This window comes from Lytechinus pictus, chromosome 8 (genome assembly GCF_037042905.1).
Source record: "Lytechinus pictus isolate F3 Inbred chromosome 8, Lp3.0, whole genome shotgun sequence".
NCBI lineage: Eukaryota > Metazoa > Echinodermata > Echinoidea > Temnopleuroida > Toxopneustidae > Lytechinus > Lytechinus pictus.
In genome coordinates this window covers 32,240,970-32,265,894 of record NC_087252.1, presented here as the reverse complement: position 1 = coordinate 32,265,894, position 24,925 = coordinate 32,240,970, and the positions used below count along the sequence as shown (strand labels likewise).

At 36.7% G+C, this 24,925-nt stretch overlaps 1 protein-coding gene across 1 annotated transcript; it reads right to left on the bottom strand.

The window, feature by feature from the left end:
* Window positions 1-9,595: 9,595 nt before the first annotated feature.
* LOC135155278 (uncharacterized) lies at window positions 9,596-21,409 on the bottom strand. The gene is made up of 8 exons (XM_064104214.1): window positions 20,324-21,409; window positions 17,999-18,185; window positions 17,708-17,736; window positions 16,776-16,943; window positions 14,703-14,870; window positions 13,941-14,108; window positions 12,015-12,185; window positions 9,596-9,712 (listed from the first exon to the last, which is right to left on the bottom strand). Exons 1-8 carry the CDS (start codon window positions 21,407-21,409, stop codon window positions 9,596-9,598), a joined length of 2,094 nt encoding a protein of 697 aa, XP_063960284.1.
* Window positions 21,410-24,925: the final 3,516 nt, after the last annotated feature.

Sequence of the window (24,925 nt, the reverse complement as noted above, 5' to 3'; positions counted from 1 at the left end):
CCCCACCCTCATACCTCTCCTTCATTCCACATGTTCATCTCTATCTTATTACATAGCCCACCCTCACACCTCTCCCGTCATTCCACATCTTCATCTCTATCTTATTACATACCCCACCCTCATACCTCTCCTTCATTCCACATGTTCATCTCTATCTTATTACATACCCCACCCTCATACCTCTCCCTCCATTCCACATCTTCATCTCTATCTTATTACATACCCCACCCTCACACCTCTCCCTCCATTTCACATCTTCATCTCTATCTTATTACATACCCCACCCTCATACATCTCCCTCTATTCCATATCTTCATCTCTATCTTATTACATACCCCACCCTCATACCTCTCCCTCTATTCCACATCTTCATCTCTATCTTATTACATACCCCACCCTCATACCTCTCCCTCCATTCCACATCTTCATCTCTATCTTATTACATACCCCACCCTCACACCTCTCCCTCCATTTCACATCTTCATCTCTATCTTATTACATACCCCACCCTTATACCTCTCCCTCTATTCCATATCTTCATCTCTATCTTATTACATACCCCACCCTCATACCTCTCCCTCTATTCCACATCTTCATCTCTATCTTATTACATACCCCACCCTCATACCTCTCCCTCCATTCCACATCTTCATCTCTATCTTATTACATACCCCACCCTCACACCTCTCCCTCCATTTCACATCTTCATCTCTATCTTATTACATACCCCACCCTCATACCTCTCCCTCTATTCCACATCTTCATCTCTATCTTATTACATACCCCACCCTCATACCTCTCCCTCTATTCCACATCTTCATCTCTATCTTATTACATACCCCCACCCTCATACCTCTCCTCCATTCCATATCTTCATCTCTATCTTATAACATACCCCACCCTCATACCTCTCCCTCTATTCCACATCTTCATCTCTATCTTATTACATACCCCCACCCTCATACCTCTCCCTCCATTTCACATCTTCATCTCTATCTTATTACATACCCCACCCTCACACCTCTCCCTTCATTCCACATCTTCATCTCTATCTTATTACATACCCCACCCTCACACCTCTCCTCCATTCCACATCTTCATCTCTATCTTATTACATACCCCACCCTCACACCTCTCCCTTCATTCCACATCTTCATCTCTATCTTATTACATACCCCACCCTCACACCTCTCCCTTCATTCCACATCTTCATCTCTATCTTATTACATACCCCACCCTCACACCTCTCCCTCTATTCCACATCTTCATCTCTATCTTATTACATACCCCACCCTCATACCTCTCCCTTCATTCCACATCTTCATCTCTATCTTATTACATACCCCACCCTCACACCTCTCCCTCCATTCCACATCTTCATCTCTATCTTATTACATACCCCACCCTCATACCTCTCCCTTCATTCCACATCTTCATCTCTATCTTATTACATACCCCACCCTCACACCTCTCCCTCCATTCCACATCTTCATCTCTATCTTATTACATACCCCACCCTCATACCTCTCCCTTCATTCCACATCTTCATCTCTATCTTATTACATACCCCACCCTCACACCTCTCCCTTCATTCCACATCTTCATCTCTATCTTATTACATACCCCACCCTCATACCTCTCCCTTCATTCCACATCTTCATCTCTATCTTATTACATACCCCACCCTCACACCTCTCCCTTCATTCCACATCTTCATCTCTATCTTATTACATACCCCACCCTCACACCTCTCCCTTCATTCCACATATTCATCTCTATCTTATTACATACCCCACCCTCACACCTCTCCCTCCATTCCACATCTTCATCTCTATCTTATTACATACCCCACCCTCACACCTCTCCCTCCATTCCACATCTTCATATCTATCTTATTACATACCCCACCCTCACACCTCTCCTTCATTCCATATCTTCATCTCTATCTTATTACATACCCCACCCTCATACCTCTCCCTCCATTCCATATCTTCATCTCTCAATTATTATTTACCACACTTTTATTCATCTTGCAATCTTGTAAAAACAAGGTAACTGAGAGCGTAAATCGCAAATACACAACAAATTTATTCCATGACGGATTTCAAACAGACATAAAATACATTATTGCAACATTTGTATTCATAATGTATAAAGTGATGAATATACAGGCGTAACTGTTTCAGTGATCATGAATAAATTTTATTAATATCTTTAAATTTTTTAATGATTCATGCGATGAAAATCACAAATTCTACTACTATTACTACTATGTATTGACAACACACAATTAGTAACATCACTCTGTCAAAAATACAGGTGTATTACTTCATAATTATCTGACAGAAGCCATCCCTTACTCATTACTCAACTTCTCTGTGGAGCGTTGTGGCCCAGTGGATTAGTCTCCGGACTTTGAAACAGAAGGTCGTGGGTTCGAATCCCAACCATGGCGTAATTTCCTTCAGCAAGAAAATGATCCACAACGTGCTGCACTCAACCCAGGTGAGGTAAATGGGTACCTGGCAGGAATTTATTCCTTGAAACGCAGCGCGCGTTACAGCTGCACTGCTAAAGCCAGGGTAATTATGTTGCATATACTGTAGAGCGCTTAGAGACTTCTGTCAAAGTAAGTATTAAGCGCTATATAAGCAAGTATAATTATTATTATTATTATTCTCAAGAAGTTTATCCATCAATTCATATTTGATAGGGAACACATCAAGGGGGATTTGAGGATTTTGTGATTCTCACATTTGACAAAACTATATAACTATTTCATACACAAAATTTCAGGCAACAATTACCATCAAAAATCATCCTATACCAAAGTGACCTACCTGTAGACAAGATGGATGCATACAATATAATATCACACATCGGAAATTCGATAATAAATGAACATTAATATAAGGCCTTTAGATTTTAAAGCATATATGAGATGTATTCTGCTGTGCAAACCCTTCACTAGAGTTAAGGGTCTGAATGTGCAGCCTACTCATGCCTCGTGTACTGACACACAGTTGTGTGAAAAGAAGTAGTAATTCTGAAAGATTGCAATTTGGATTCAAAGTTCATATTATATTGATATCATGTTTCCAAAATTAGAATCATCGAATAAAAAGGTGGCTTTAAGAACAGCTGTAAAAATTGATCAATAACTGCATGTGCATACATATATGTTTTTAAATTCTAACTCATTCAATTAACCATGCTTGCTTGCATGAATAAGTACGATGATCACAACAATTAAAACATATTTAATGAAAACGTAGGCCCTTATAAGGAACTCTTCGCTTAGTTTGAAAGATTAAGCAGCATTTGATAAACTCAATATTAAGATATATACAGATGTGTACATGCATGTAAAAACACTATTTCCTCCATTTTCAAGGAGTAACTCTCTCTTGTTTAAGATAAATAATATAATTGAAGGAGTAACTCTCTCTTCTTTAAGATAAATAATAGAATCTAAGGAGTGACTTTCTCCTTTATGATAAACATAATAGAATTGAAGGAGTGACTTTCTCCTTTATGATAAACATAATAGAATTGATGAGTGACTTTCTCCTTTATGATAAACATAACAGAATTGAAGGAGTGGCTTTCTCCATTATGATAAACATTATAGAATTGAAGGAGTGACTTTCTCCTTTATGATAGACATAATAGAATTGAAGGAGTGACTTTCTCCTTTATGATAAACATAATAGAATTGAAGGAGTGACTTTCTCCTTTATGATAAACATAATAGAATTGAAGGAGTGGCTTTCTCCTTTATGATAAACATAATAGAATTGAAGGAGTGACTTTCTCCTTTATGATAAACATAATTGAATTGAAGGAGTGACTTTCTCCTTTATGATAAACATAATAGAATTGAAGGAGTCGCTTTCTCCTTTATTATAAACATAATATAATATCATTCTGTTTCGTATATTTTGTTGCTATGTCTTTTATCCGAAAATGGTTATGTCGTGCAGATGGTTATGGATTGCCGTACGTTGCAGTGGTTGCAAAGTCTTTTAATGCATCAAAAGACTAGTGTGAGAAAGAAGGGTTACACTTCGTAATTCCGAAGGTTCGTAATTCCGAAGGTTCGTAATTCCGAAACACGCAAATTGCCTATACCTCGATGTTCGTTAATCCGAAAACATAAAAGGGTTCGTTAATCCGAACATTTGTGGCGTTATTCCGAAGGTTCGTTATTCCGAAGGTTCGATAATCCGAAAAAGAAATAAGGTTCGATGTTCCGAAGGGTCGTTAATCCGAAAACGAAATAAGGTTCGTTGTTCCGAAGGTTCGTTTATCCGAAAACGAATAAGGTTAGTTAATCATTTAGTTTTCGGACTAACGAACCTTCGGAATTACAAACCTTATTTCTTTTTACACTTAAAAAATATCCTGTAAAATTATATATTTGTAATATCCTGTAGATTTGTGCACATTTTAACATTGGTACAGATCCATTGAAGCAAATGACGATATAACTGTCGAAAAAAATTTCCGCTTGAGTGAGCACCACTTACTTTTGAAAAGTTAGTGAAAAATGATTTGCACAGAGCTTCAAAATATTTATGCGAATGAAAGTAGACCTTAATCATGAAGAACACGTGGAATTTAGCTATTAAAATTGATTTGAAGATATCTGTTAACTTTTTAAACTTGTTTCCTTGCCCAAAACACTTCGAAGAGTGCATTGCGCCCCACCCCACTCTAGCTCCCCCACACACCGAGGCCATCGTGACGATATTTGCTTTACACTGAGCTGTGATTTACATAAAGTGGCGTAGGCTTGATTTTCGTTTTGTTAATCATTGTCAAGCATGGGAAAAGTGTGGAGAAACAAGTATTAAATGAAAAATAAAATGTTAACCCACTTTAAATGATAAAAACTTAGTCAAAAAAGATTCAGTTATGTCCTGAGATCCAGCTGGCACAAAAAGGATAAATGTTGTGCTTACTAAGTGCTGAAATTTCCACATACATTCGTAATTCCGAAGCTTCGTTATTCCGAAGGTTCGGATATTCCGGAGGTTCGTTATTCCGAAGGTTCGTTAATTCGAAAACGAAATAAGGTTCGTATTTCCGAAGGTTCGTTAATCCGAAAACGAAATAAGGTTCGTTAATCCGAAAACGAAATGAGTTCGTGATTCCGAAGGCTCGTTAGTCCGAAAACGAAATGAGGTTCGTTAATCCGAAGGTTCGTTAGTCCGAAAACGAAATAAGGTTCGTATTTCCGAAAATGAAATTAATTCATTTTGGTAACAAGAACGGCGTTGTTCTTACAAGATAACATAATAGTATGCAATAATAAAATAACGAACGATACATGTGTGTGTTTTGGCCAAAGCATGTATTGCATTAAGAATAGGCGGCCGGATCAAGCATATATACGCTTAATTTCGATTTTATCTGAGCAATTGCTGCCAAAGCAAATGGCTTAAAGATGCAGGGATTAAGTGTGTTGGTCGAGTGCGAGTAACCTCCAGATAATAGGATTTGTATTGGAGGGGATGTCATTTTTAATAAGAGCTTCTACTGGAAATAAAAATAAAAATAATGCTAACGATGATCATGATAATCCCAAACGATGATCATAATAAAAATGGTGATAAAGAATATAAATGTTGATAAAATTGTATTGATCGTTACGCCTAGTGTTAACAATGTTAATCATTTTTTCATGATTACAAAAGATGCTCGGAATGTCTACTTTTTATGTGGGGTGTTGTGGACCAGTGGATTCTTCTGACTATGAAGCAGAGGGTCGTAGGTTCGAATCCCAGCTATTGCGTAATTTCCTTCAACAAGAAATTTATCCACACTGTGCTGCACTCATCCCGGGTGAGGTGAATGGGTACCCGGTAGGAAGAAATTAATGAAATGCCTTCCTTTGGGCGCCTAGGCAGCCCAGCTAAAGCCGGGGTAATAGCAGGGCTCGCTGGGAGAACAGTTTTCAGAAATGAAGTGGCTTCCCATGGTAGATAATACCAATATTATTATTATTATTATTATTATCATTATTATTATTATTACATTTATTATATCTTATTAGGCCTATATAAAATTTCCAAAGTTTGAGCTCGTGATTCGCTCGCAATATCTCACAAGGATGCCCTTTAAACAGTAATCAGGTTGACCAAAAAGTGAGTTTTACAACTTCAGATGAGATTTTTTGCCAAACCACTTGCAGCTACGCTTGCGAAAATAAAACCTGAATATATATCTTATCAATCAAAAATCAATTTAAAAAACTTTGCTCAACTTAATTACGACAAAACATACAATTTTACACAGATGATAATCTCATGGTGAAAATATCCGTTTGCACCAAAATGCCCGTTTTTGCATATAAGTGCACCTTTGTTGACTTTGCCAAAGGAAAATACGTTCCGCCACCCCTGGTTGAAACATTGATCGTAATTCTTAACATGTCTATTTAAGATCAGGTCAGAGCTTATATTTAAAATATCTGCTCGCGTTTTTTGCTCGCAGTTGTTATCTAGTTACATAGGCATCTTGTTTTGAAGATCACAAACATATTGCCGATCATATTTTCAACAAAAAAAATTGAGCTGCAGGTCGAGGAAATTATGGGTGAAAAAATTTCGCCCCCCATTGGTGAAATTAGGATCCGCAGGGGGGGGGGGGGGGCAGGGGGCACTTGCACCCCCAAAATAAATAACAGGGAAATGCTATTTGCTATTTTTCCAAAATGGGAAATTCCTTTTTTTTTCAAAATAAATACTCTTTTTAAAGTATACATTTTAGATTAATTTTCGGGCGGGAATATTCAAATTTTTCAGCTCGCGCTTCGCACTTGCATTATTCGATTGGTAAAATAATTATGTATCCTAAATAGGTCACTAAATGCAGTCCTTAACAGGTTCCTTTTCTGGTAAGTATATTTAAGCTTGCGCTTTGCGCTCGTGTTAACTCTTTAGTTAATTCATCGGCCATAGGGTCCATGGTTTAATGATAGCAGAAACCTGCTCGGGATTTTTTATTTTCATTTCTTATTGAAATGCCCTAAAGCTTGAGCTTGTGATTCACGCTCGCAACATCTCGCACTAATGACATTTTAACAGAAACTGACCCCAAAAAGGAAAATTCATTCGGCCGCCCTTGCCTTTCCATCCTCATAACAATTGAACAGCAACGGTGTTCCCACCCCCCCCCCCCCCACCACCACACTTGCCCTTCCTCTGCTTTCCCAGTTTTCATTTTTCGGATTAACGAACCTTCGGAAAAACGAATCTTATTTCGTTTTCGGATTAACGAACCTTCGGAACAACGAACCTTATTTCGTTTTCGGATTAACGAACCTTCGTAACAACGAACCTTATTTCGTTTTCGGATTAACGAACCTTCGGAACAACGAACCTTATTTCGTTTTCGGATTAACGAACCTTCGGAACAACGAACCTTATTTCGTTTTCGGAATAACGCCACAAATGTTCGGATTAACGAACTCTTTTTTTGTTTTCGGATTAACGAACACCGAGGTATAGGCAAGTTACGTGTTTCGGAATTACGAACCTTCGGAATTACGAAGTGTAACCGAAATTTCAATTTGGGTGGCAAAATTGTTACAAAATGCTTGACTGTATCCGTTTTATTTCTATTGACTAAACGTGCAAGGGAAGTGTATGACAAATGTTTCGCAGGGTAAGTTTGATTTTGCCCTTTCCCCTTGACACAGCGTGAAAACGAGCATTTCTGCGCAAACAGATTTCTGAGAGCTTTACAAAAATGGACAGTGCTCACTCAGATGTAACATTCTGTCAAAACTTTTACTTTCATTGGATAGATGAGACCCAAACCCAAGATTATATGTGAAAAAATACCCACATGTTGTATATTTTTTACTTCCCAGGGCATTTTCAAAGTGTAAACTTTTTTTGATACGCACTGTATAATAATATCATAAGCCTTATTTAAATAGTGCAAGCGCTAGCCCATTTTTATTTCATGTATTTTGTCCTAAAATTTGAACATTCCGGGCAATATTTGTAATCCTGAACAAGATGTGTATGCAACTAAATAATGTACGTTTTGAAGTGATCGAAAAAGGACCTGTTAAGGACCGTACGCAGTTAGCCATTAAGACGTTGCATATTTCAATAATGAAATAATGCAAGCGCGAGCTGAAAATTTTTGACATTTCTCCCTAAAGAATGGAAATTATAAGCACTTTTGTAATCATGAACAGGATAGGTTTATAAGTAAACAATTGATGCTATGTAAATTAGTATTGTACAAAGCTGTGTTTTTTTGTTTTTTTTTTGACAAATTTAGGTACAATCATTGTATTCCTCCAACATAATGAATAAGTATCGTAAAGAGCAGTTTCATGACCAGTATAATAATTGTTTATACATTGAATGATATATTATATATGTGTTGTATAAGCCTTGGAGAAGAGGCAACCTTTAGCTTAAAGTTTATTATATTATATTAGTTCACATACTGTATCATCATACCTCCACCAAACGAAGTTGAAATCAGTGTGTACGGCCGGGCGGTCGGTCCGTTGCAAATTTTGTGCATCGAATTACTTCCTCAGTTTTAACCAATTGTCATGAAACTTGGAACACATGGTGTTGGGGTATAAATGTGCAAGACATATGTTTGTGTGTGTGTGTGTGTGTCAGAAATTATGTTGCCATGGTAACGGCGTATTATAAAGTGAAAATTTTGTAATAATCATGCGGTTTGAATTACTTCATAAATTTTTAACCGATTCTCAAGAAATTTGACTCACAAAAAGGTTTCTAGTTAAAGATGTGTTAGCCACATATGTGTGTGTGTGTGTGTGTGTGTGTGTGTGCGCGCGCGTGTGTGTGTGTGTAATTGTGTTGCCATGGTAACATAATATATTCCCAAACTTAGGGGGAAAATCTTGCAGTTCGTACAAAATAATCAGTTTTCAACTAATTCTCAATAAATTTGACTCACATTTTGGTCTAGAGGTGAAGATGTGCATGTTCCACATGTCAGTAATCGTGCTACCATGTTAAGAACATATTATATGTCAAAATTTATACAAAATTCTTGCGATTTAAACCATTTCATCAGTTTTTTTTTTTTTACAAGTTCTTATAATTAGTTCACACATTGGTCTTGTGATAAAAAAGGCAAGAAATATGTTTTCCGTGTGTTAGAAACTGTTGCCATTTTAACGCTGTACGGCGGGGGTATTAAAGATAAATTCCAGTTCTGGTAACGATCTCAAAATGACTTTTTACAGAATCTAATATAATGGCCACCCAAGTGTCTGTTTGTATGAATAAAAAATATGTGCCAAAGGATTCTGGAAGTGTAATTGCTGAGAAATAAGCAAAATAAGCGCGGATCAGGTCACTTCCGTCGGGTCTTTATTCCAGCAATAATAATACACTGTCCCACGTTTGCCTATCTGTGTTGGTGATCTTCAGTGTGAACATTTTTCAGCGTAGATTTCAAGATTTCACAAAGTTCAGTTTATGTAACTGTACCAGATCTAGATCCTCGATGTTATACTGACAATTAAGCCTGGTTTTACAGTTTTTCTCATGAAATCAGTGTTTACTGCAACTACTGGCATTTCTCTTTAATCACCTTTAGTGATAGTTGTAGTTTCAGTAAGTGTTTGTATGAATGAATGAAGATCTTTCTGAGGATGTCCATTGCACATGAAATTTCCTTTGCTGATCTGAGGGAAAGAACCCTGAAAGAATAAAATAAATCTTGAAAAAATAATGTGCTAATTTATTTCCTATTCTCATTTCTCAGTTTACAAATAGGCATAAAATCTATTTTTTAATTTGAAACGTAATTGATGCAGGAATACAGGCCTGTCGTGGAATTTGAAAGTGATACAGTAGGATTTGAAATTCATGAACACAATACATATCTCACTAAATGTATAATGCGAGCACAAAGTGCATGTTGTAGGCTTTGAATGACCTGAAAAGTGATGATTTTAAGGAAATGTTGCATGTATGTAAATATTTTATTATACTCATCTCACTAAAAATAATGGGAACACGAAGCGGGAGCTGAAATTTGTGGACATATTTTGGATATATTGACCTGAGAACGGGACATTTCGTAATCATGAACATGAAACATATTCCAGGGGGAGGGCGCTGGATAAACAACACCATCTTCATCCACTTGTCTTCCTCCTTTATTCTTTTTCCCCCTCTTTTCTTTCATATTCGGCTTCCAATAGAGGAATGGAGTTGCAGACCGGAATAATCTCCTCAGACAAAAGTTTTTCGCCATGGCTTTGTTCAACACGTAAACAATATAACATAATTTAATACATGACCTTTCTGATTTTCATGCCAATATACCAGGAAAAAAGCGATCCCACAAAACTATCAAACACCCAACTGAATAATGGTGGCTCTCAAGAATACAGTATCAAAGCATTACCTTGTGTATATCATAAAATCAATGTTGCAGTGAAAAATAGGGGGAAATATACTATGCGAATCAAATTATATAATGATTTGATACAAATTTGTTATGATTACGGCCAAAGACAATATCTTACCTGTATGTATGATGCCTTTTCTTTCAATGCAGAGTAGAATTCTTTATCTGAAATTTCGTATGTCAGGTCAGACAGAATGGGCATAGTACAAAGTGCCTCTGCTAAGTTGCTGGATGAAGTTGTTGAAAGGTTACATAAATCCAGAAAAAGGGTTTTGACCTGTGACATTGAACGCACACACATACACCAAAATCAACCAAAAATTAAGATTATGTATCAGAGCATTACTACAGACTGTCAAAATGTGGAAGCTCCGTTGTGTAGCGGTTCTGACTCTCGCCTTGTAATCTGTGGGTTGTGTGTACGAATCCCACCATGGTATATATAGCGTCCTTTGGCAAGGCGTCGATCCAAACTTTGCCACTCTCACCCAGGTGCTAATTGGGTACCGGTAGGAAACAACCGCCAATGTGGTTGGTTTAGCAAGTCTGCGCCTAACAGGCTGCTTGAAATGCTATGAATCCAGTGGCCGGGTAATAATAATTGTGAAGCGCTCTGAACAGTCGTAGATTGATAAAGCGCTTTATAAATGCCAATTATTAAAATAACCTGAAATCAGAGACAGAAAATTTCATGAAGGTCCCACACTATTATAGGGGGTCGGACGTACATATTTTATGGAATATTGCTCTTAAATAAAAGTTATTCATTGTTTAATGTTAAAAAAAATAGTTCTTTTATTCCAAAACATTTGATGTGTATTCTGGTCAGACGCATGTTAATTACACATCTAGGGTGTCCTTGAAAAAAAAATGGGAAAAAAAGCATTATATATTATACCAGCAGATAATGGTGACTGAACTAGCAATAATTTGAGAGCCATATAGCAAAATTGTGAGGCAAGCGTTTATTTTGAACACTACGCGAGTCAGGAAATATGTTCATATTCATGTCATGTTTGGATATATATTTTATTTTCAGTTGGCAGTCACCCTGCATACCATCTGAATCCAAACCATGTGGTCATTGTTCATTTCATCTCATGTATATAAGCGCTATATAAATGTACATTATTATTATTATTATTATTATATACTTTATGTACACTCCCATTTTTATTGTATTCAGTGAATACACATTGTCGAATAATGTTTTCACTCTCATACACATACTACACGCACCATTGAAATTCATATCTTTTATATATCATATGATTATATCATATGAATTACTATTTTTCAAGAGGCGACTAGGAAGAATCACGTATGGATAATGTTGTAAAGTATTCCACGTTTCTCCATCAGTTATAACAAAACATTTGAGGACATGACAAACTTCAATTACAATGCAGCTGTGCATTATAGAACTAAAGTTCAGGGAAATGCATTCGCCTCATCGCCTTTATATATAAGCACTCTTCAACAATATACAGTACAGAAACATGTTATTAAATGTGTTTATCACTATAAAATGAAACAAACATTCATTGTTTCATATTTTCACCATTGTGAAGTAAAAACACACATACCTTTAAGGTGAATGCCTTTGCACGCAGTGTGGAATAGAAGTACTCCTTGTGGTGGTCATGTTCATATATTGTCAGTTCAGTCAGCTTAGGTAGGGAGCATAAAGCTCCTACTAGGTGATGTGAAGAGTCTGATGATAGAGGCTCAAAACTACAAATGTCAAGAGCATGGACCTACATGTGTACAAACATTGGTCATTGAAAATGCATGACGTATAGAACATGATCATGTTGTATCATTGCAAATAGATAATATATGGTTAATGTCGCATTCATTCGTAATTCCGAAGGTTCAGATATTCCGAAGGTTCGTTATTCCGAAGGTTCGTATTTCCGAAGGTTCGTAATTCCGAAGGTTCGTTAGTCCGAAAACGAAATGAGGTTCGTAATTACGAAGGTTCGTTAGTCCGAAAACGAAGTGAGGTTCGTGATTCCGAAGGTTCGTTAATCCGTAAACGAAATGAGGTTCGTAATTCCGAAGGTTCGTTAGTCCGAAAACGAAATGATTAACGAACCTTATTTCGTTTTCGGACTAACGAACCTTCGGAACAACAAACCTTATTTCGTTTTCGGATTAACGAACCTTCGGAACATCGAACCTTATTTCGTTTTCGGATTATCGAACCTTCGGAATAACGCCACAAATGTTCGGATTAAATAACGAACCCTTTTACGTTTTCGGATTAACGAACATCGAGGTATAGGCAATTTACGTGTTTCGGAATTACGAACTTTCGGAATAAAGAACCTTCGGAATTACGAAGTGTAACCGGCTAATGTATACATTGTGGAGAAGATCTTACAAAACAAAATTTGTCTACAGATCCATACTATTTTATGATTATAATTTGTTGTTTGTTGCAGTGTATTTTTGTTTGAGGGATACAATTGTGTTAAATCAAGGTCCATGGTTAGATGTACTCATTGAATATTGAATAAATGAAATTCAACGTGTTCATCGAATCAATTATTATATCAATATTCCCATGACGGATATGTGTAATAAAATGGGAAGTTTGTTTAATACCATCTCATTTTCATTGGTCTTTCTTTTGCCATTTCGTGACTTTGCATTCTAAAACCAAGTGATATTAGGGGATATAGCCTCTCATTGGTAGAATCAATCTTTGATTATAGATATGTGCTTAGTAAAGATTGTTGAGGCTATTCTGTGTAAAAAATATTGTTCATTACGACTGAGTGGAATTTGTGCAGTGCCCTTGCTCAAGTTCGATCCGTACAGAAACATGTTCTTTAATGCATTAATCATGGTTACACTTCGTAATTCCGAAGGTTCGTTATTCCGAAGGTTCTTTATTCCGAAGGTTCGTAATTCCGAAACACGTAAATTGCCTATACCTCGATGTTCGTTAATCCGAAAACATAAAGGGTTCGTTAATCCGAACATTTGTGGCGTTATTCCGAAGGTTCGTTACTCCGAAGGATCGATAATCCGAAAACGAAATAAGGTTCGATGTTCCGAAGGTTCGTTAATCCGAAAACGAAATAAGGTTCGTTTTTCCGAAGGTTCGTTAATCCGAAAACGAAATAAGGTTCGTTGTTCCGAAGGTTCGTTAGTCCGAAAACGAATTAAGCTTCGTTAATCATTACGTTTTCGGACTAACGAACCTTCGGAATTACGAACCTCATTTCGTTTTCGGATTAACGAACCTTCGGAATTACGAACCTCATTTCGTTTTCGGACTAACGAACCTTCAGAATTACGAACCTCATTTCGTTTTCGGATTAACGAACCTTCGGAATTACGAGCCTTCGGAATTACGAACCTTCGGAAATACGAACCTTCGGAATAACCGAACCTTCGGAATAACGAAGCTTCGGAATTACGAATGTATGCGTTAATCATGATCATCATTGGTCCAGTTTTCAACACGCAAGTATAAAGTACAAGCACATATATATATGTACCTTTAAAGTTGATGCCTTTTCATTCAGAATGGAATAGAACTCTTCCCGGTAACCATCTCCATATAGTATCAGGCTAGTCAGCTTGGGTAGGGAGCATAGAGCTTCTACAAGGTGATGTGAAGAGGCTGATGACAGAAGGTCGTAATTCCTAATCTCAAGAGTACGGACCTACACGTGTACAAACATCGAGCATTAAAAGTACATATCAGACAGCATGATCACGTTGTAATACTTCAAATAAAACATGGTTCATAAATATGTGTTAATAAAGCTGATGCATGCATAAATGGATAATATTTAAATCATTTTATTTCACAACGTAGCTTGTTTTATATCCAAAGTTCCAGACCTGTTTAGGCTTCTTTCCTTTTCTGTTATTTTGCTCAAGGGTTACAACTCTGAATATTGAAAGAAGGAATTACTACAGGTTATTTTCAAGATCAATTTTCCGGTAATTTAGGTGTATGTACAAAATACAATCTAAATCTTCCCGCAAAAAACATTTTGTAAGATCGATAGTTTCTCCAAAGCCTGTAATTGATGTGCCTTTAATCTGCATTTTTATGAGATTATCACTTTACATACTACCTGCGATATCATGTATATGATGCCAGTGAGTATAAAATATCATGTGAAGATCTTAATAATCCAAAACACTTTCAATACGTCAAGAACGATTTGTTTATTATTCCAGTTTTTAATTCCATGTTTTCAGTTTTGTACCATCTCAATGTACACTCTTTGTACACTCCTATACAATACCTTCAAGGTTGATGCCTTTGCATTGAGAGGAGAATAGAACTCCTCCTGGCAATGATCTCCATAGAGTGTCAGGTTAGTCAGGTTAGGTAAGGAACATAAAGCTTCTACAAGGTGACGGGAAGAGCCTGATGATAGAGGCTCATAATTCTTAATCTGAAGAGTATGGACCTACATGTGTGAAAACATTGATCATTAAATGTACATATCAGATGATATGATCATGCTGTAATACTTGACTTCAAACTGGTTCCTAAATATGTATTGATAAGGCTAATTAACGTATGTATCAAAATAAAAACACTGATTTCTTACACAACGTAACTTTTGCACATCCATATTTCAATGTCTGTTTAGGCTTCATATTTCTGCTGTTTCTGTTGAAGTGTATTGTGTTGAAGGGCTACAATTTTTTCTCACCTCTGAATATTAAAAGAAGGAATTATTACAAGTTATCTTTAAAATCATTTTATAAATCCTGTAATTTCTTTGCCATTATTCTACATTATATCATCATTTTCCACACTTCATGAGTTATCATGAAAATGATGAGAATAAAAGACCTTAATAATCCCTAAGACTTTAAGTCAAGAACAATATGCTTATTACTCCATAGGTGGTTTCAGACCGCCTCGAAGTTCGTCAGTTCCAGGTATTCTCTGATCGGGAAATTTACCCCGATCAGAAAATACCAGGTATTTTGGTAATGTGAAAGCAAACTACGCGTAATTTCCCCGAAAGAAAATACCCGCTAAATAGTAGGTACTTGGCGAAATTACGAGAACTTTCGCGGGGATTTTTCCAAGGTTGCAGGTATTTTGGCAATGTGAAAGCAATTTACGGGAACTTTTAGCCCAGCGTGTCGTTGGGCGCGGGCGCCGTGGGTGGCTGCTGGGCTAGTGGTTTTGAATCTCGCGCCTTGCCTGCTTATTAGACCATACTGCGCATGCTCCTAACTTCAGGAATTTATCCTGAAGGATATGTTTCGGGGCGGTGTGAATACAGGAATAATTAATGGGTATTTTTTAGCCTAAAATGTTCTCGTAATTTAACGGGGATTCTTGTGATCGAGGCGGTTTGAAACCGCCTCATGTTAACATTCCATTCTCAGTCAGCATTCATCCTGCACCATCTGATCCTAAACACCTCGGGTGGTATTCAGAAAATTCGCTCAACATTTCTAGTAAATATGTTTTTGTAACTCAGCAAGATAACAGCTCACTAAAATTATCTTAAATCTGTATTCTGAAAATTGTTTTATCTCTGTAGAGGCATCCCCTATTTTATCTCTGACACACCCAATATTTCATCATCAACCAATACGTTTTATATGCTCAGGTCGACCAATAGAAGCATTTCATCTGAAATAATTAAGCGCATGAGTTAATAAACATATTGCATATTGCAAATCCCTTCTCAATGAACTTAACTTTGAAAATTGATACTAAAAAAAGCTTATTAAACAATTATGTTAATTATTAAAAGGTGTTTTGCAATGGATTTTAATGCAACCCTTGTAGGATTATGATATTATTGACATCTCGATTCAAAAAAAAAAAAAAAAAAAAAAAAGGTCTTCGATCACAAATCACAAATAAAGGATTTCGTACCAGAAAAAAAATTGACAAGCAAAAAAAAAAAAAAAAAGTCTTCAAGCTCGTCAGGGGGCAATAAAGGTCTTCACGCTCGTCAGGGGGGCAAAAAAGGTTTTTCAAGCCCGTCAGGGGGGCAAAGGCACGTCTTTTGCATGGGTTGTGACTCGTCAGGGGGGGCAGAGTGCCCCCCCCCCCGTAGGTACGCTAGTGATGATGATGCAAGCGTGAAGTCATACGAAATAAAAATAGTATCAAATTATTTGGGAGAAGATACTCTCTTTCCGGCCAAATATGTGTTCATGACACATTCCTTTTCCTTAAATTGGGGATTAGTGAGGTGTCCATTTTTTTTACTCACACGGTAGATAAAAGCAGAATCTAGATATGTAATATGTTCTTTTAAGTATTGAACACTGTAAAATTAAATAACAATTACTCCATATACATGGCATGACTGAGTATAAAGCAGAAGCACACAAACCTTAAGGGTTGAAGCCTTTGCATTCAGTAGAGAATGGAACTCTTCAGGGTAGCCCCTTCCCTCTAGTTTCAGTTCAGCCAGGTTAGGTAGGGAGCATAGAGCTCCTACTAGATGTTGTGACGAGGCTGATGATAGAGGCTCGTAGTTCCTAATCTCAAGAGTATGGACCTACATGTACATGTGTACAAAGTTACATTGATCATTACAACTACGTATCAGAGAGCATGGTCACGTTGTATGACTGACAATATTTATTGATTATCGTTAATGTTTGTTCTAACGAGAATATATCTATATTACTTCATTTCACAACACATTTTCAAAAAAAAAAACATCCACAGGATTATATACTTTTGTGTGTTCCAATGAATTATGTTTGGGACTACCAGTAGAGTTAAATGAACTTCGTGAATATTGAATGAATGAAATTTTACACAAAACCTCCTATAATCAATTATCTGGGAGATTCAAATTTGATCATCAAGACAGAGTTTGAAATGATGTAAAATACTATCCTCTCAACATAATTTTCTATGAGGATAACTTTCCTGAAAACTAGCAATTTCAGCCATTTCATTTCACACGAATTAGGGTAGTATAGTAGACACAAATAACATAGTCATTGTCAACCAATTTGTTATCACTCTCATTGGCATACTCAGTGGCGTACCTAGGATTTTTCACAGGGGGGGCAAAACCGTCCGCCCAAAAAATTGACAAGCAAAAAAAAAAAAAAAAAAAAAAAAAAAAAAAAGAAGGTCTTCAAGCTCGTTAGGGGGGCCGATAAAGGTTTTCAAGTTCGACAGGGGGGGCAAAAAAGGTCTTTCAAGCTCGTCAGGAGGGGCAGGGATACGTCCTTTGCATGGGTTGTGGCTCGTCAGGGGGGGCAGACTGCCCCCCCCCGTAGGTACGCTAGTGGGCATACTACATACCCCTGATATGCTACATCCTACTTTCTCTTCTAATTTTTGAAGGTGAGATTTCTCTTTTATCTTTCCATTTACATAAATGGTATGTTTAATATATTCATACCATGCTTTTAGATTCCATTTTCAGTTTAGCATTCACTCTGCATGCAGGATTATGAGTACATCATGTTGCATAATATACAATTATCAAATAACAGTATTTACTAATAGTATTGTCATCGTCATTCTTATTGTTGCCATCATCACTTATCAACTTCTTCCTCTTTATGCTAGCATCAACTTTAACATCTCAGCTATAAGATGAATTTCTACGTACTGTGGCTTTCCTTCCTTCTTTAGCAAGAGTCTCATAGAAGGTAGGATGAAAGCTTGCTGGCAGTACAACATCCCGTAGAGACGGTGCTGAGCACACCATCTCTGCAACAACATTTGATATACTTGGTCCGTAGGATATGCCATAACCACGAACCGTCATTTTGATCTGAAATTAAAGCCATACATCATAATTACATTTCCAATAGCATTGCGTTATTCAATAACTATGTTGAATCCTTGAACAAATATACATATATTTTTTTTTTTTGCAGGAGTGTTAGTAATATAGTACGCATTGCAACTTTGTCCAGAAAGTGCATTCACATCACAGCTATCTTGAAAGGTCTCCACTGGCTGCCCCTGAGGGAACGCATTGTCTTTAAAATAATCCTTTTTGGCTTTCATGTTGTAAATGAAACTGCCCCATCTTAAAATAAATCTTGATTTATAACTATACCGACCCCGTAAAACCGAACATCCCCCGCTTCTAATCTTTTACAAGTTCCGGGGCCGTTTCATAATGCCGTTCGTAAGAGAGCGACTTTAAGAACCACTGGTGACGTTTCTTTTTTATGCGCTAAAGCGTCGCCAATGGTGTATACCATTGACCAAAAAGCCAGTTCGTAGTTCCACTCTGCGCATGATCAGAAGATTCTGCGCATGATCAGAGGAAGGTCACTTGTACTAAAGTGGTTTAAAATTTAATGAGATAAGCACCAACTTTGATGTCTTGATTATTCATATATTCCTTTGAGTTGTGTTTTTCATTTACATCCACAAAACACAACAATTTGTCCACGGACGACTGGTATATCACAGTTTTGAAAATACATTGTACAATATGCTATAGTATGCATTCAAAGTAGAAATGCAACAGATACCTTCATAAGGTGTTGAATGGTCTGCTATTCTAGTCACCTGGTCTATTCAATTTCTTTATCTTGCTATGTAAGGCATGCTTACGTAATATCTTGCTTTGAAATCTGCCTATCACACTGAAAGAAATCAAAGGTAATTTGGCCAAAATTGTCCAGAAGTAACTACGAACTGGTTTATAGAAAGGATCACCAGTCGTTCTTAAAGTCGCTCTTAAATTTACGAATAGCGTTATGAAACACCCACCCGGTGCGGTGGGCAAGGGTGCCGATCCACTTTTCAGTTGGGGGGGGGGGGCAAATTCATGAGTCAGTAATCAACATTATAAAAGCGCTCGATCGCACAAAACAAACTCAGTCTGAAAAAAATCAAGTACATACAGAAATAAATGACATCATATAGCCGTTTGCAATTTGTCTTATCTTTACTATTCAAAACCTTTACTATTCACACAGGTGAGAAATACTTCAACGGATACATATTTTCTCATTTGAATAATGGTGCTTCCATATCAAGGGCATTGGGTCAGATGCATAAAAATTATTAATTGCTTTTTCTATAGGCTTTTGCTTGATTCCGAATGCATAAAAATGAACGAGCAAATGCTTCTGCTACTATGTTCAAGCAATCGCTAACTGACTGTTACCACTTCTTTGAAAATTAAGCTTTTGAAAAACAAAAATATTATGCATAAAGCGAAAATTTTGCTTGTGCGTTTAAGCACTTGCTTGTGTTTTTTCTTTCAAGCTCGGGCAGAGCAGCTTGAGCATCTGCTTGATCAGGGTGTTCGCGTTTTTTTAAATCATGTGTAAGCACCCGAGAATTCCAAAGGGTACCGTAGCCTACATGTACATGTTTTATTCCTAATAAGTACAAATCAAATGCCATATATATAAATTTATCAAAAAGGAACAAGTTAGTATGACACCAGGTCTGAGGAAGAGATGTTATATGAAAGAAGCGGTAATTGCACTGCCAAACATTTGCGTTCGAGTCCTGCCTTATCTGTGAGTCGTGTTTGCACCAGAGTGACGTCGCTATTGTTCAAACCACGGGAAATTGCTTTCTGAAGGCAAGAAAAGGGTTGAAGCACTAGCAAAGGGTTATGCATATGAAATAAAGCAATTGCTGAAGCATGATCGTTTGCTTGACTTGCTATTGCTTGTGCTTGCCAGCAATTGCTACTTTTTATGCATCTGACCCATTGACTGTCCAATTCAAGATTTCAGGTTCCCTATATCAACGAATTGGTGTCTGAAAAGCTTGTGGTGTTTGTCTTATCCTTATGGCCGTATCCAAACTATTAAGATCTCCCTTATAGGCCTACTCCTAATGGTGTGTTACTGCAGTAAAATAAGATAAACATGCATGATATCAGGGTGATTTTTCTTGTGTAAATTTAAATACAAGCAGTTTTATCCATCCTACCGCCTTTGAATGTATCCCGGTGGATGCATAACCAGTTATAGTGTGCACATCATTAACATCAATGGACAGAGATGATACTGAACTCCTAAGCAAGCCTATGGCATCTTCATCTCGACTCTCAAAAGCTACATCAACCAAGAAATTCATCTCCTCCTGTGCAAAACTGCCTCGGCTTTGGGCGTACTGTTGTAACAGGAAATGCATGACATACTTAGAGATGTTCTTGCTCCGTGGTACAGTGAAGTATAAGAGATACCTAAACTCTTCCTTCCTAGGGATCACTACTTCCTCAAACAGCCTCTTAAATTCACTGTGATCTGAATCATAGAGAGAAGCAAGATAGACTGCAGCCATGTACTCCTGGAATAGTTTATGAGGAAAGAAAACTGTTGACTGCAAGTACGGTCTGTTCTTATCATGAATGGATGAGAGCTTATTCTCTTTTGACAACACTCCTAACTTGCATGCTGTTTTCACAGAGTCTGAGAACTGTCCAAGATCGTTTTCATCGAAGATAGAGTCGTTTGCTTCTAGTCCAGTAAAAGCAAGTTTGGCCATTGGTTCCATGAGTTTCTCAATTTCAGAGCGACGTGTATTGAAAGCCGGACTGCTTAGATCTGTGATCTCTTTCTGGACATGTCGCACAATTAGGGATTCAAACACTTCACGGAATATGTCAGAAAAGGTTTGAAAAGACTTGAACTCTTCTTTCTTGGAATCATCAGGTTCTCCCCACATGTGACAGAGCATAGATATGTAGATAGGATATAATGCCATATTCTCTGATATGCCATTGCTTTCAAACCATTTGATGAACTCATCTGCTGTAGCCTCGGTACCTTTGAAATAATTGTGAATGTAAACATTTGCATTCTCCCTGCTAAAGCCATCCACATGGATGAATGTGTATAGTCTTCTCAAACTATCATTCCATCTTATTTCATTGGCCTTCCACGGACGGCATGTCACCATTACTGGGCAAGAACGAAGTTCATCTGAGCGAAGAATATCTTCAACTGTGATATCACCTCTCTCAAAAGAAGTAGCATTGACTTCTAGGTTGGTTATTTGGCGTACTAAATACATTTAGTACGCCAAATAATACAGAAATAAGCATACTAAATACATTTCATCAATAAGCTCTTTTCGATATCTCAACTGAGTAGTTTGGGAATGATGTTCAGAAATTACCTAAAATACTATAATCAAAATCTCTTTCTCTTTACGGATTCCCGGTTTTTTTTTGCTTGTCATATCCTTTTTGGAGGGCTTGTCACATTTCCCGAGACCAAAATTACCTTCATTTTGTACTTATAGTGATTTTTTTTTTTTTTTTTTTTTTTTTTTTTTTTTGGGGGGGGGGGGGGGGGCTTGTCAAATTCAAACCAGCACCCCGTTGTTAAACAAATCATTCCCAGAGCTAGCGTGATGTCCCTGCCGGTGAGAGACAAGCAACTGTGGCACTATTTTAGGGAATTTTCACAAAGGAATCAAGAACAGAGTAAACGTATTGTCAAATGCTAATGACAAAGAACAAGAAATAATTCTTTGTTGAAATCTTGTTAATGAGGCAGCAGTTCAGCTCTGGAATCTGGACAAACAACAATTTGCAATTTTTGAGGAAGACCTCCTAGCTATTCTTTGACGAGGATTTTCAATACATTAACTCAGTTCTTGTATCCTTTGTACGTCACTGAGCAAAAATATATTTTTTTTAAAATCCCAATTATTTGGGTCAGGAAGTTCTCTTAGTTTTTGATATGGCAACGATAACTATTGAGGTCAGCGATTCGCCACGATGTTGGTGGAGAAGTTTAAAGAAAGGGCAGGGGGGCAGAGTTACTGATAGGTGCCTAATCTTTAATGTATTGATTAGTTTACATACTGTGGTGGTGCTGACATATCTACTGCTCTCGTTGAAGTTGTTGCAGTTGTTGGTGTCACATCTTAATTATATCAAAGAAAAGCACAACAAAGAATATTAGGCAAATATACACAGATAATGACATAATAAAGATAGTGATTGCCCCATTTTAAGGTCTTAATATAATATCTGAATATCAAAGATTTTGTGCTCTCGCTTCGCGCTCGCATAAAAGCCTTAAAATGCCCCTCTTCATGTTTCAATTAAGGAAAGTGGTTGAGTCTTTGATCCTGAAATTGTCACGGTTTCTCCTAGAAAAAAAATCACATATATGTTTTACATATACTTTAAAGTCACATGAAATAACCATAGGCATTGAACTGAAGTACATGGACATTCAGTGACAAGCAAAGCCCTTTTAGTGCTGATATCACAAAGCATCACATTCACATAAACCTGTAAATAACAAATGTAATCCAATTTCTTGACAAACCACAAAATGACGTAAGAGAAATCCAAATACATAACTTTTAAGAGTTTGCATGATGTATGAATGAAATCATGAGAGATGTATAAATGAAATCATGAGTGAAATATGGTAGAAAGGGCTATGCGCCACCAAAGGCGGCACTGCTCAAGATCCTGAACCCAATTCAGACTATCAGTTTAACATAATTGATAAAAGGAAATAGTTTGCGCACTAATTGCCTCTTTAGCTCATAACGTTAAAAAAAACACCTGCCGACTTGTAATTCCAAATATCTAATTGTGCCATGGCAAAGAGAAAATAAATTGCCTTTCACCCTGCATGCTAAAGGAACCACTGATTCAAATTGGTGTAAAGGTAGTATTTTGTTTAAAAAATAACTTGATTTCTTGAAAGCATCCATCTTGAATTCCTTCTTATCCTCAACTGTCGACTTTGTTAATAGCTTCCCAGTAATCAGTTTCTGAGACAGAGACACTAGACCACTCTTTTGTAAAACCTCTGCAAGATGAGCCTTTGTGTTTGTATTTGTAAGCGGTTTGTCCCTCCATCTAGTGAATACTGTCACCAATGCATCAGTAGTATCTTGTGTGTCTTTCTTTATTTCATCAAGAGTCACAGAGGAGATTTCCAGGTTAACGCCCACTCTCTTGTAGTAAGTAGGTCCAATTTCCATTGACAACATCAAAATTTCTCCCTCACCGACGGTACTGTAAAATGAATGAGAAATAGCAAAAAAATAATAATATTGCGATGCTTTTGATAGAGTTAATGAAGTGAACCTTGCTGTATAAACTTATACTAAATTTTTCAACGCAACCATCTTTTCAGAAATATTTATCTATTTATTTACTTATTCATTAAACAATATTTCATTAGGGTGCCCTTTCAGCAAAAGCTGGTATCAAAAGGGGCCTTAAAAGCATAAAAACAAAACATGTGTATACAAGTGATAAAAATATATGAAGTAAAAACATTATATAAATCATACATATTCGTGATATAAGAACACAGAAAGGCATGCAAAATTAAAGTCATTAAAATATTTGTAACACAGGAACCATTATCATTTTAACATTTGCTGGACATTATATATGATTTGAGTTCTTTTTAAAAACTAGAGAGGGTGGATAGGGTTTTTAAATGAAGGGGCAATGAATTAAACATTGATATTGAGAAGATAATGAATGAGCATTTATAGTATTCAGTATTGCATTTTCGGACATCGAGTTGTAGGTTGGAGGCAGATCTTGTATTTACGTTATGTTTTTCGGATACTAATGTAAAGTTATCATTAAAGAAATCGGAAGATAAATTATTTAAAATCTTAAATATAAATATACATCGGAAATACATTACTCTTTGGGGATAGGAGTACCATTCAAGTTTTTTTGAATAATTGATCAGACGGGGTGAGGACGTTAGCTTTGAGTATAAATTTGGTAGCACGTTTTATTAATTGATTCGTTTGTGTGATAAATCGTAAACCCCATACTTCACAACAATTGTCAATTTGACTTTGGATTAAACAGTTATAAACTAGTTTTGCCGTGGTAACATCAATGAATGGATTGGCCCTTTTCAGTATGGCGAGAGCAGCACACACTTTTTTTATTAACGTGTTCTACATGATCATGCCAAAGAAGTTTTATCGTCAATTATGACACCTAAACACATAATAGAGTGAACATTCTTTATTACTTTACCATTAAACGTGATATAAATATCTGAATCTGATTTATTATATTTGTTCATTCTTTGTCTTGACCCCAGTATCATCACATTTGTCTTTTCAACATTGAGAATTAACTTATTTAATTTTAATCATTGGTTTAAAGCATTTACATCTTCTTGTAAAGCCAATTTCATACTATCTACATCGGATCCTGATAAAAATAATGTTGTGTCGTCGGCATACATTGTAACTTGACCATTCTTTATTACATTAGGCAAGTCGTTAGTTAGGACTAGAAAGAGTAGCGGACCTAATATGGATCCTTGTGGTACTCCGATGGACACGCTTTCTTTCCCAGAAATAGATTTGTTATATTGAACACATTGCGATCTCATGTTTAGATACGAATTTAACCATCTTATTGTTTTATCGGAACAGCCAATATACTGGAGCTTATTTAGCAGTACATTCGCGTTAACAGGAGTCAAACGCACGTCTAAGATCGATAAAAACAGCGCACACAAGCTGACCATTGTCTATAGTGCTTTAGACCAATGATCCGTTATTCACTTATTA

Coding starts and splice junctions, on each gene's coding strand:
- LOC135155278 (XM_064104214.1), bottom strand. CDS start 21,409: ATGTATTTAGTACGCCAAATAACCAACCTAGAAGTCAATGCTACTTCT. Junction 17,737..17,998: donor ACGTAGAAATTCATCTTATA/GCTGAGATGTTA, acceptor TTCAAAAATTAG/AAGAGAAAGTAGGATGTAGC. Junction 14,871..16,775: donor CAAAGGCTTCAACCCTTAAG/GTTTGTGTGCTT, acceptor TCACACATGTAG/GTCCATACTCTTCAGATTAA.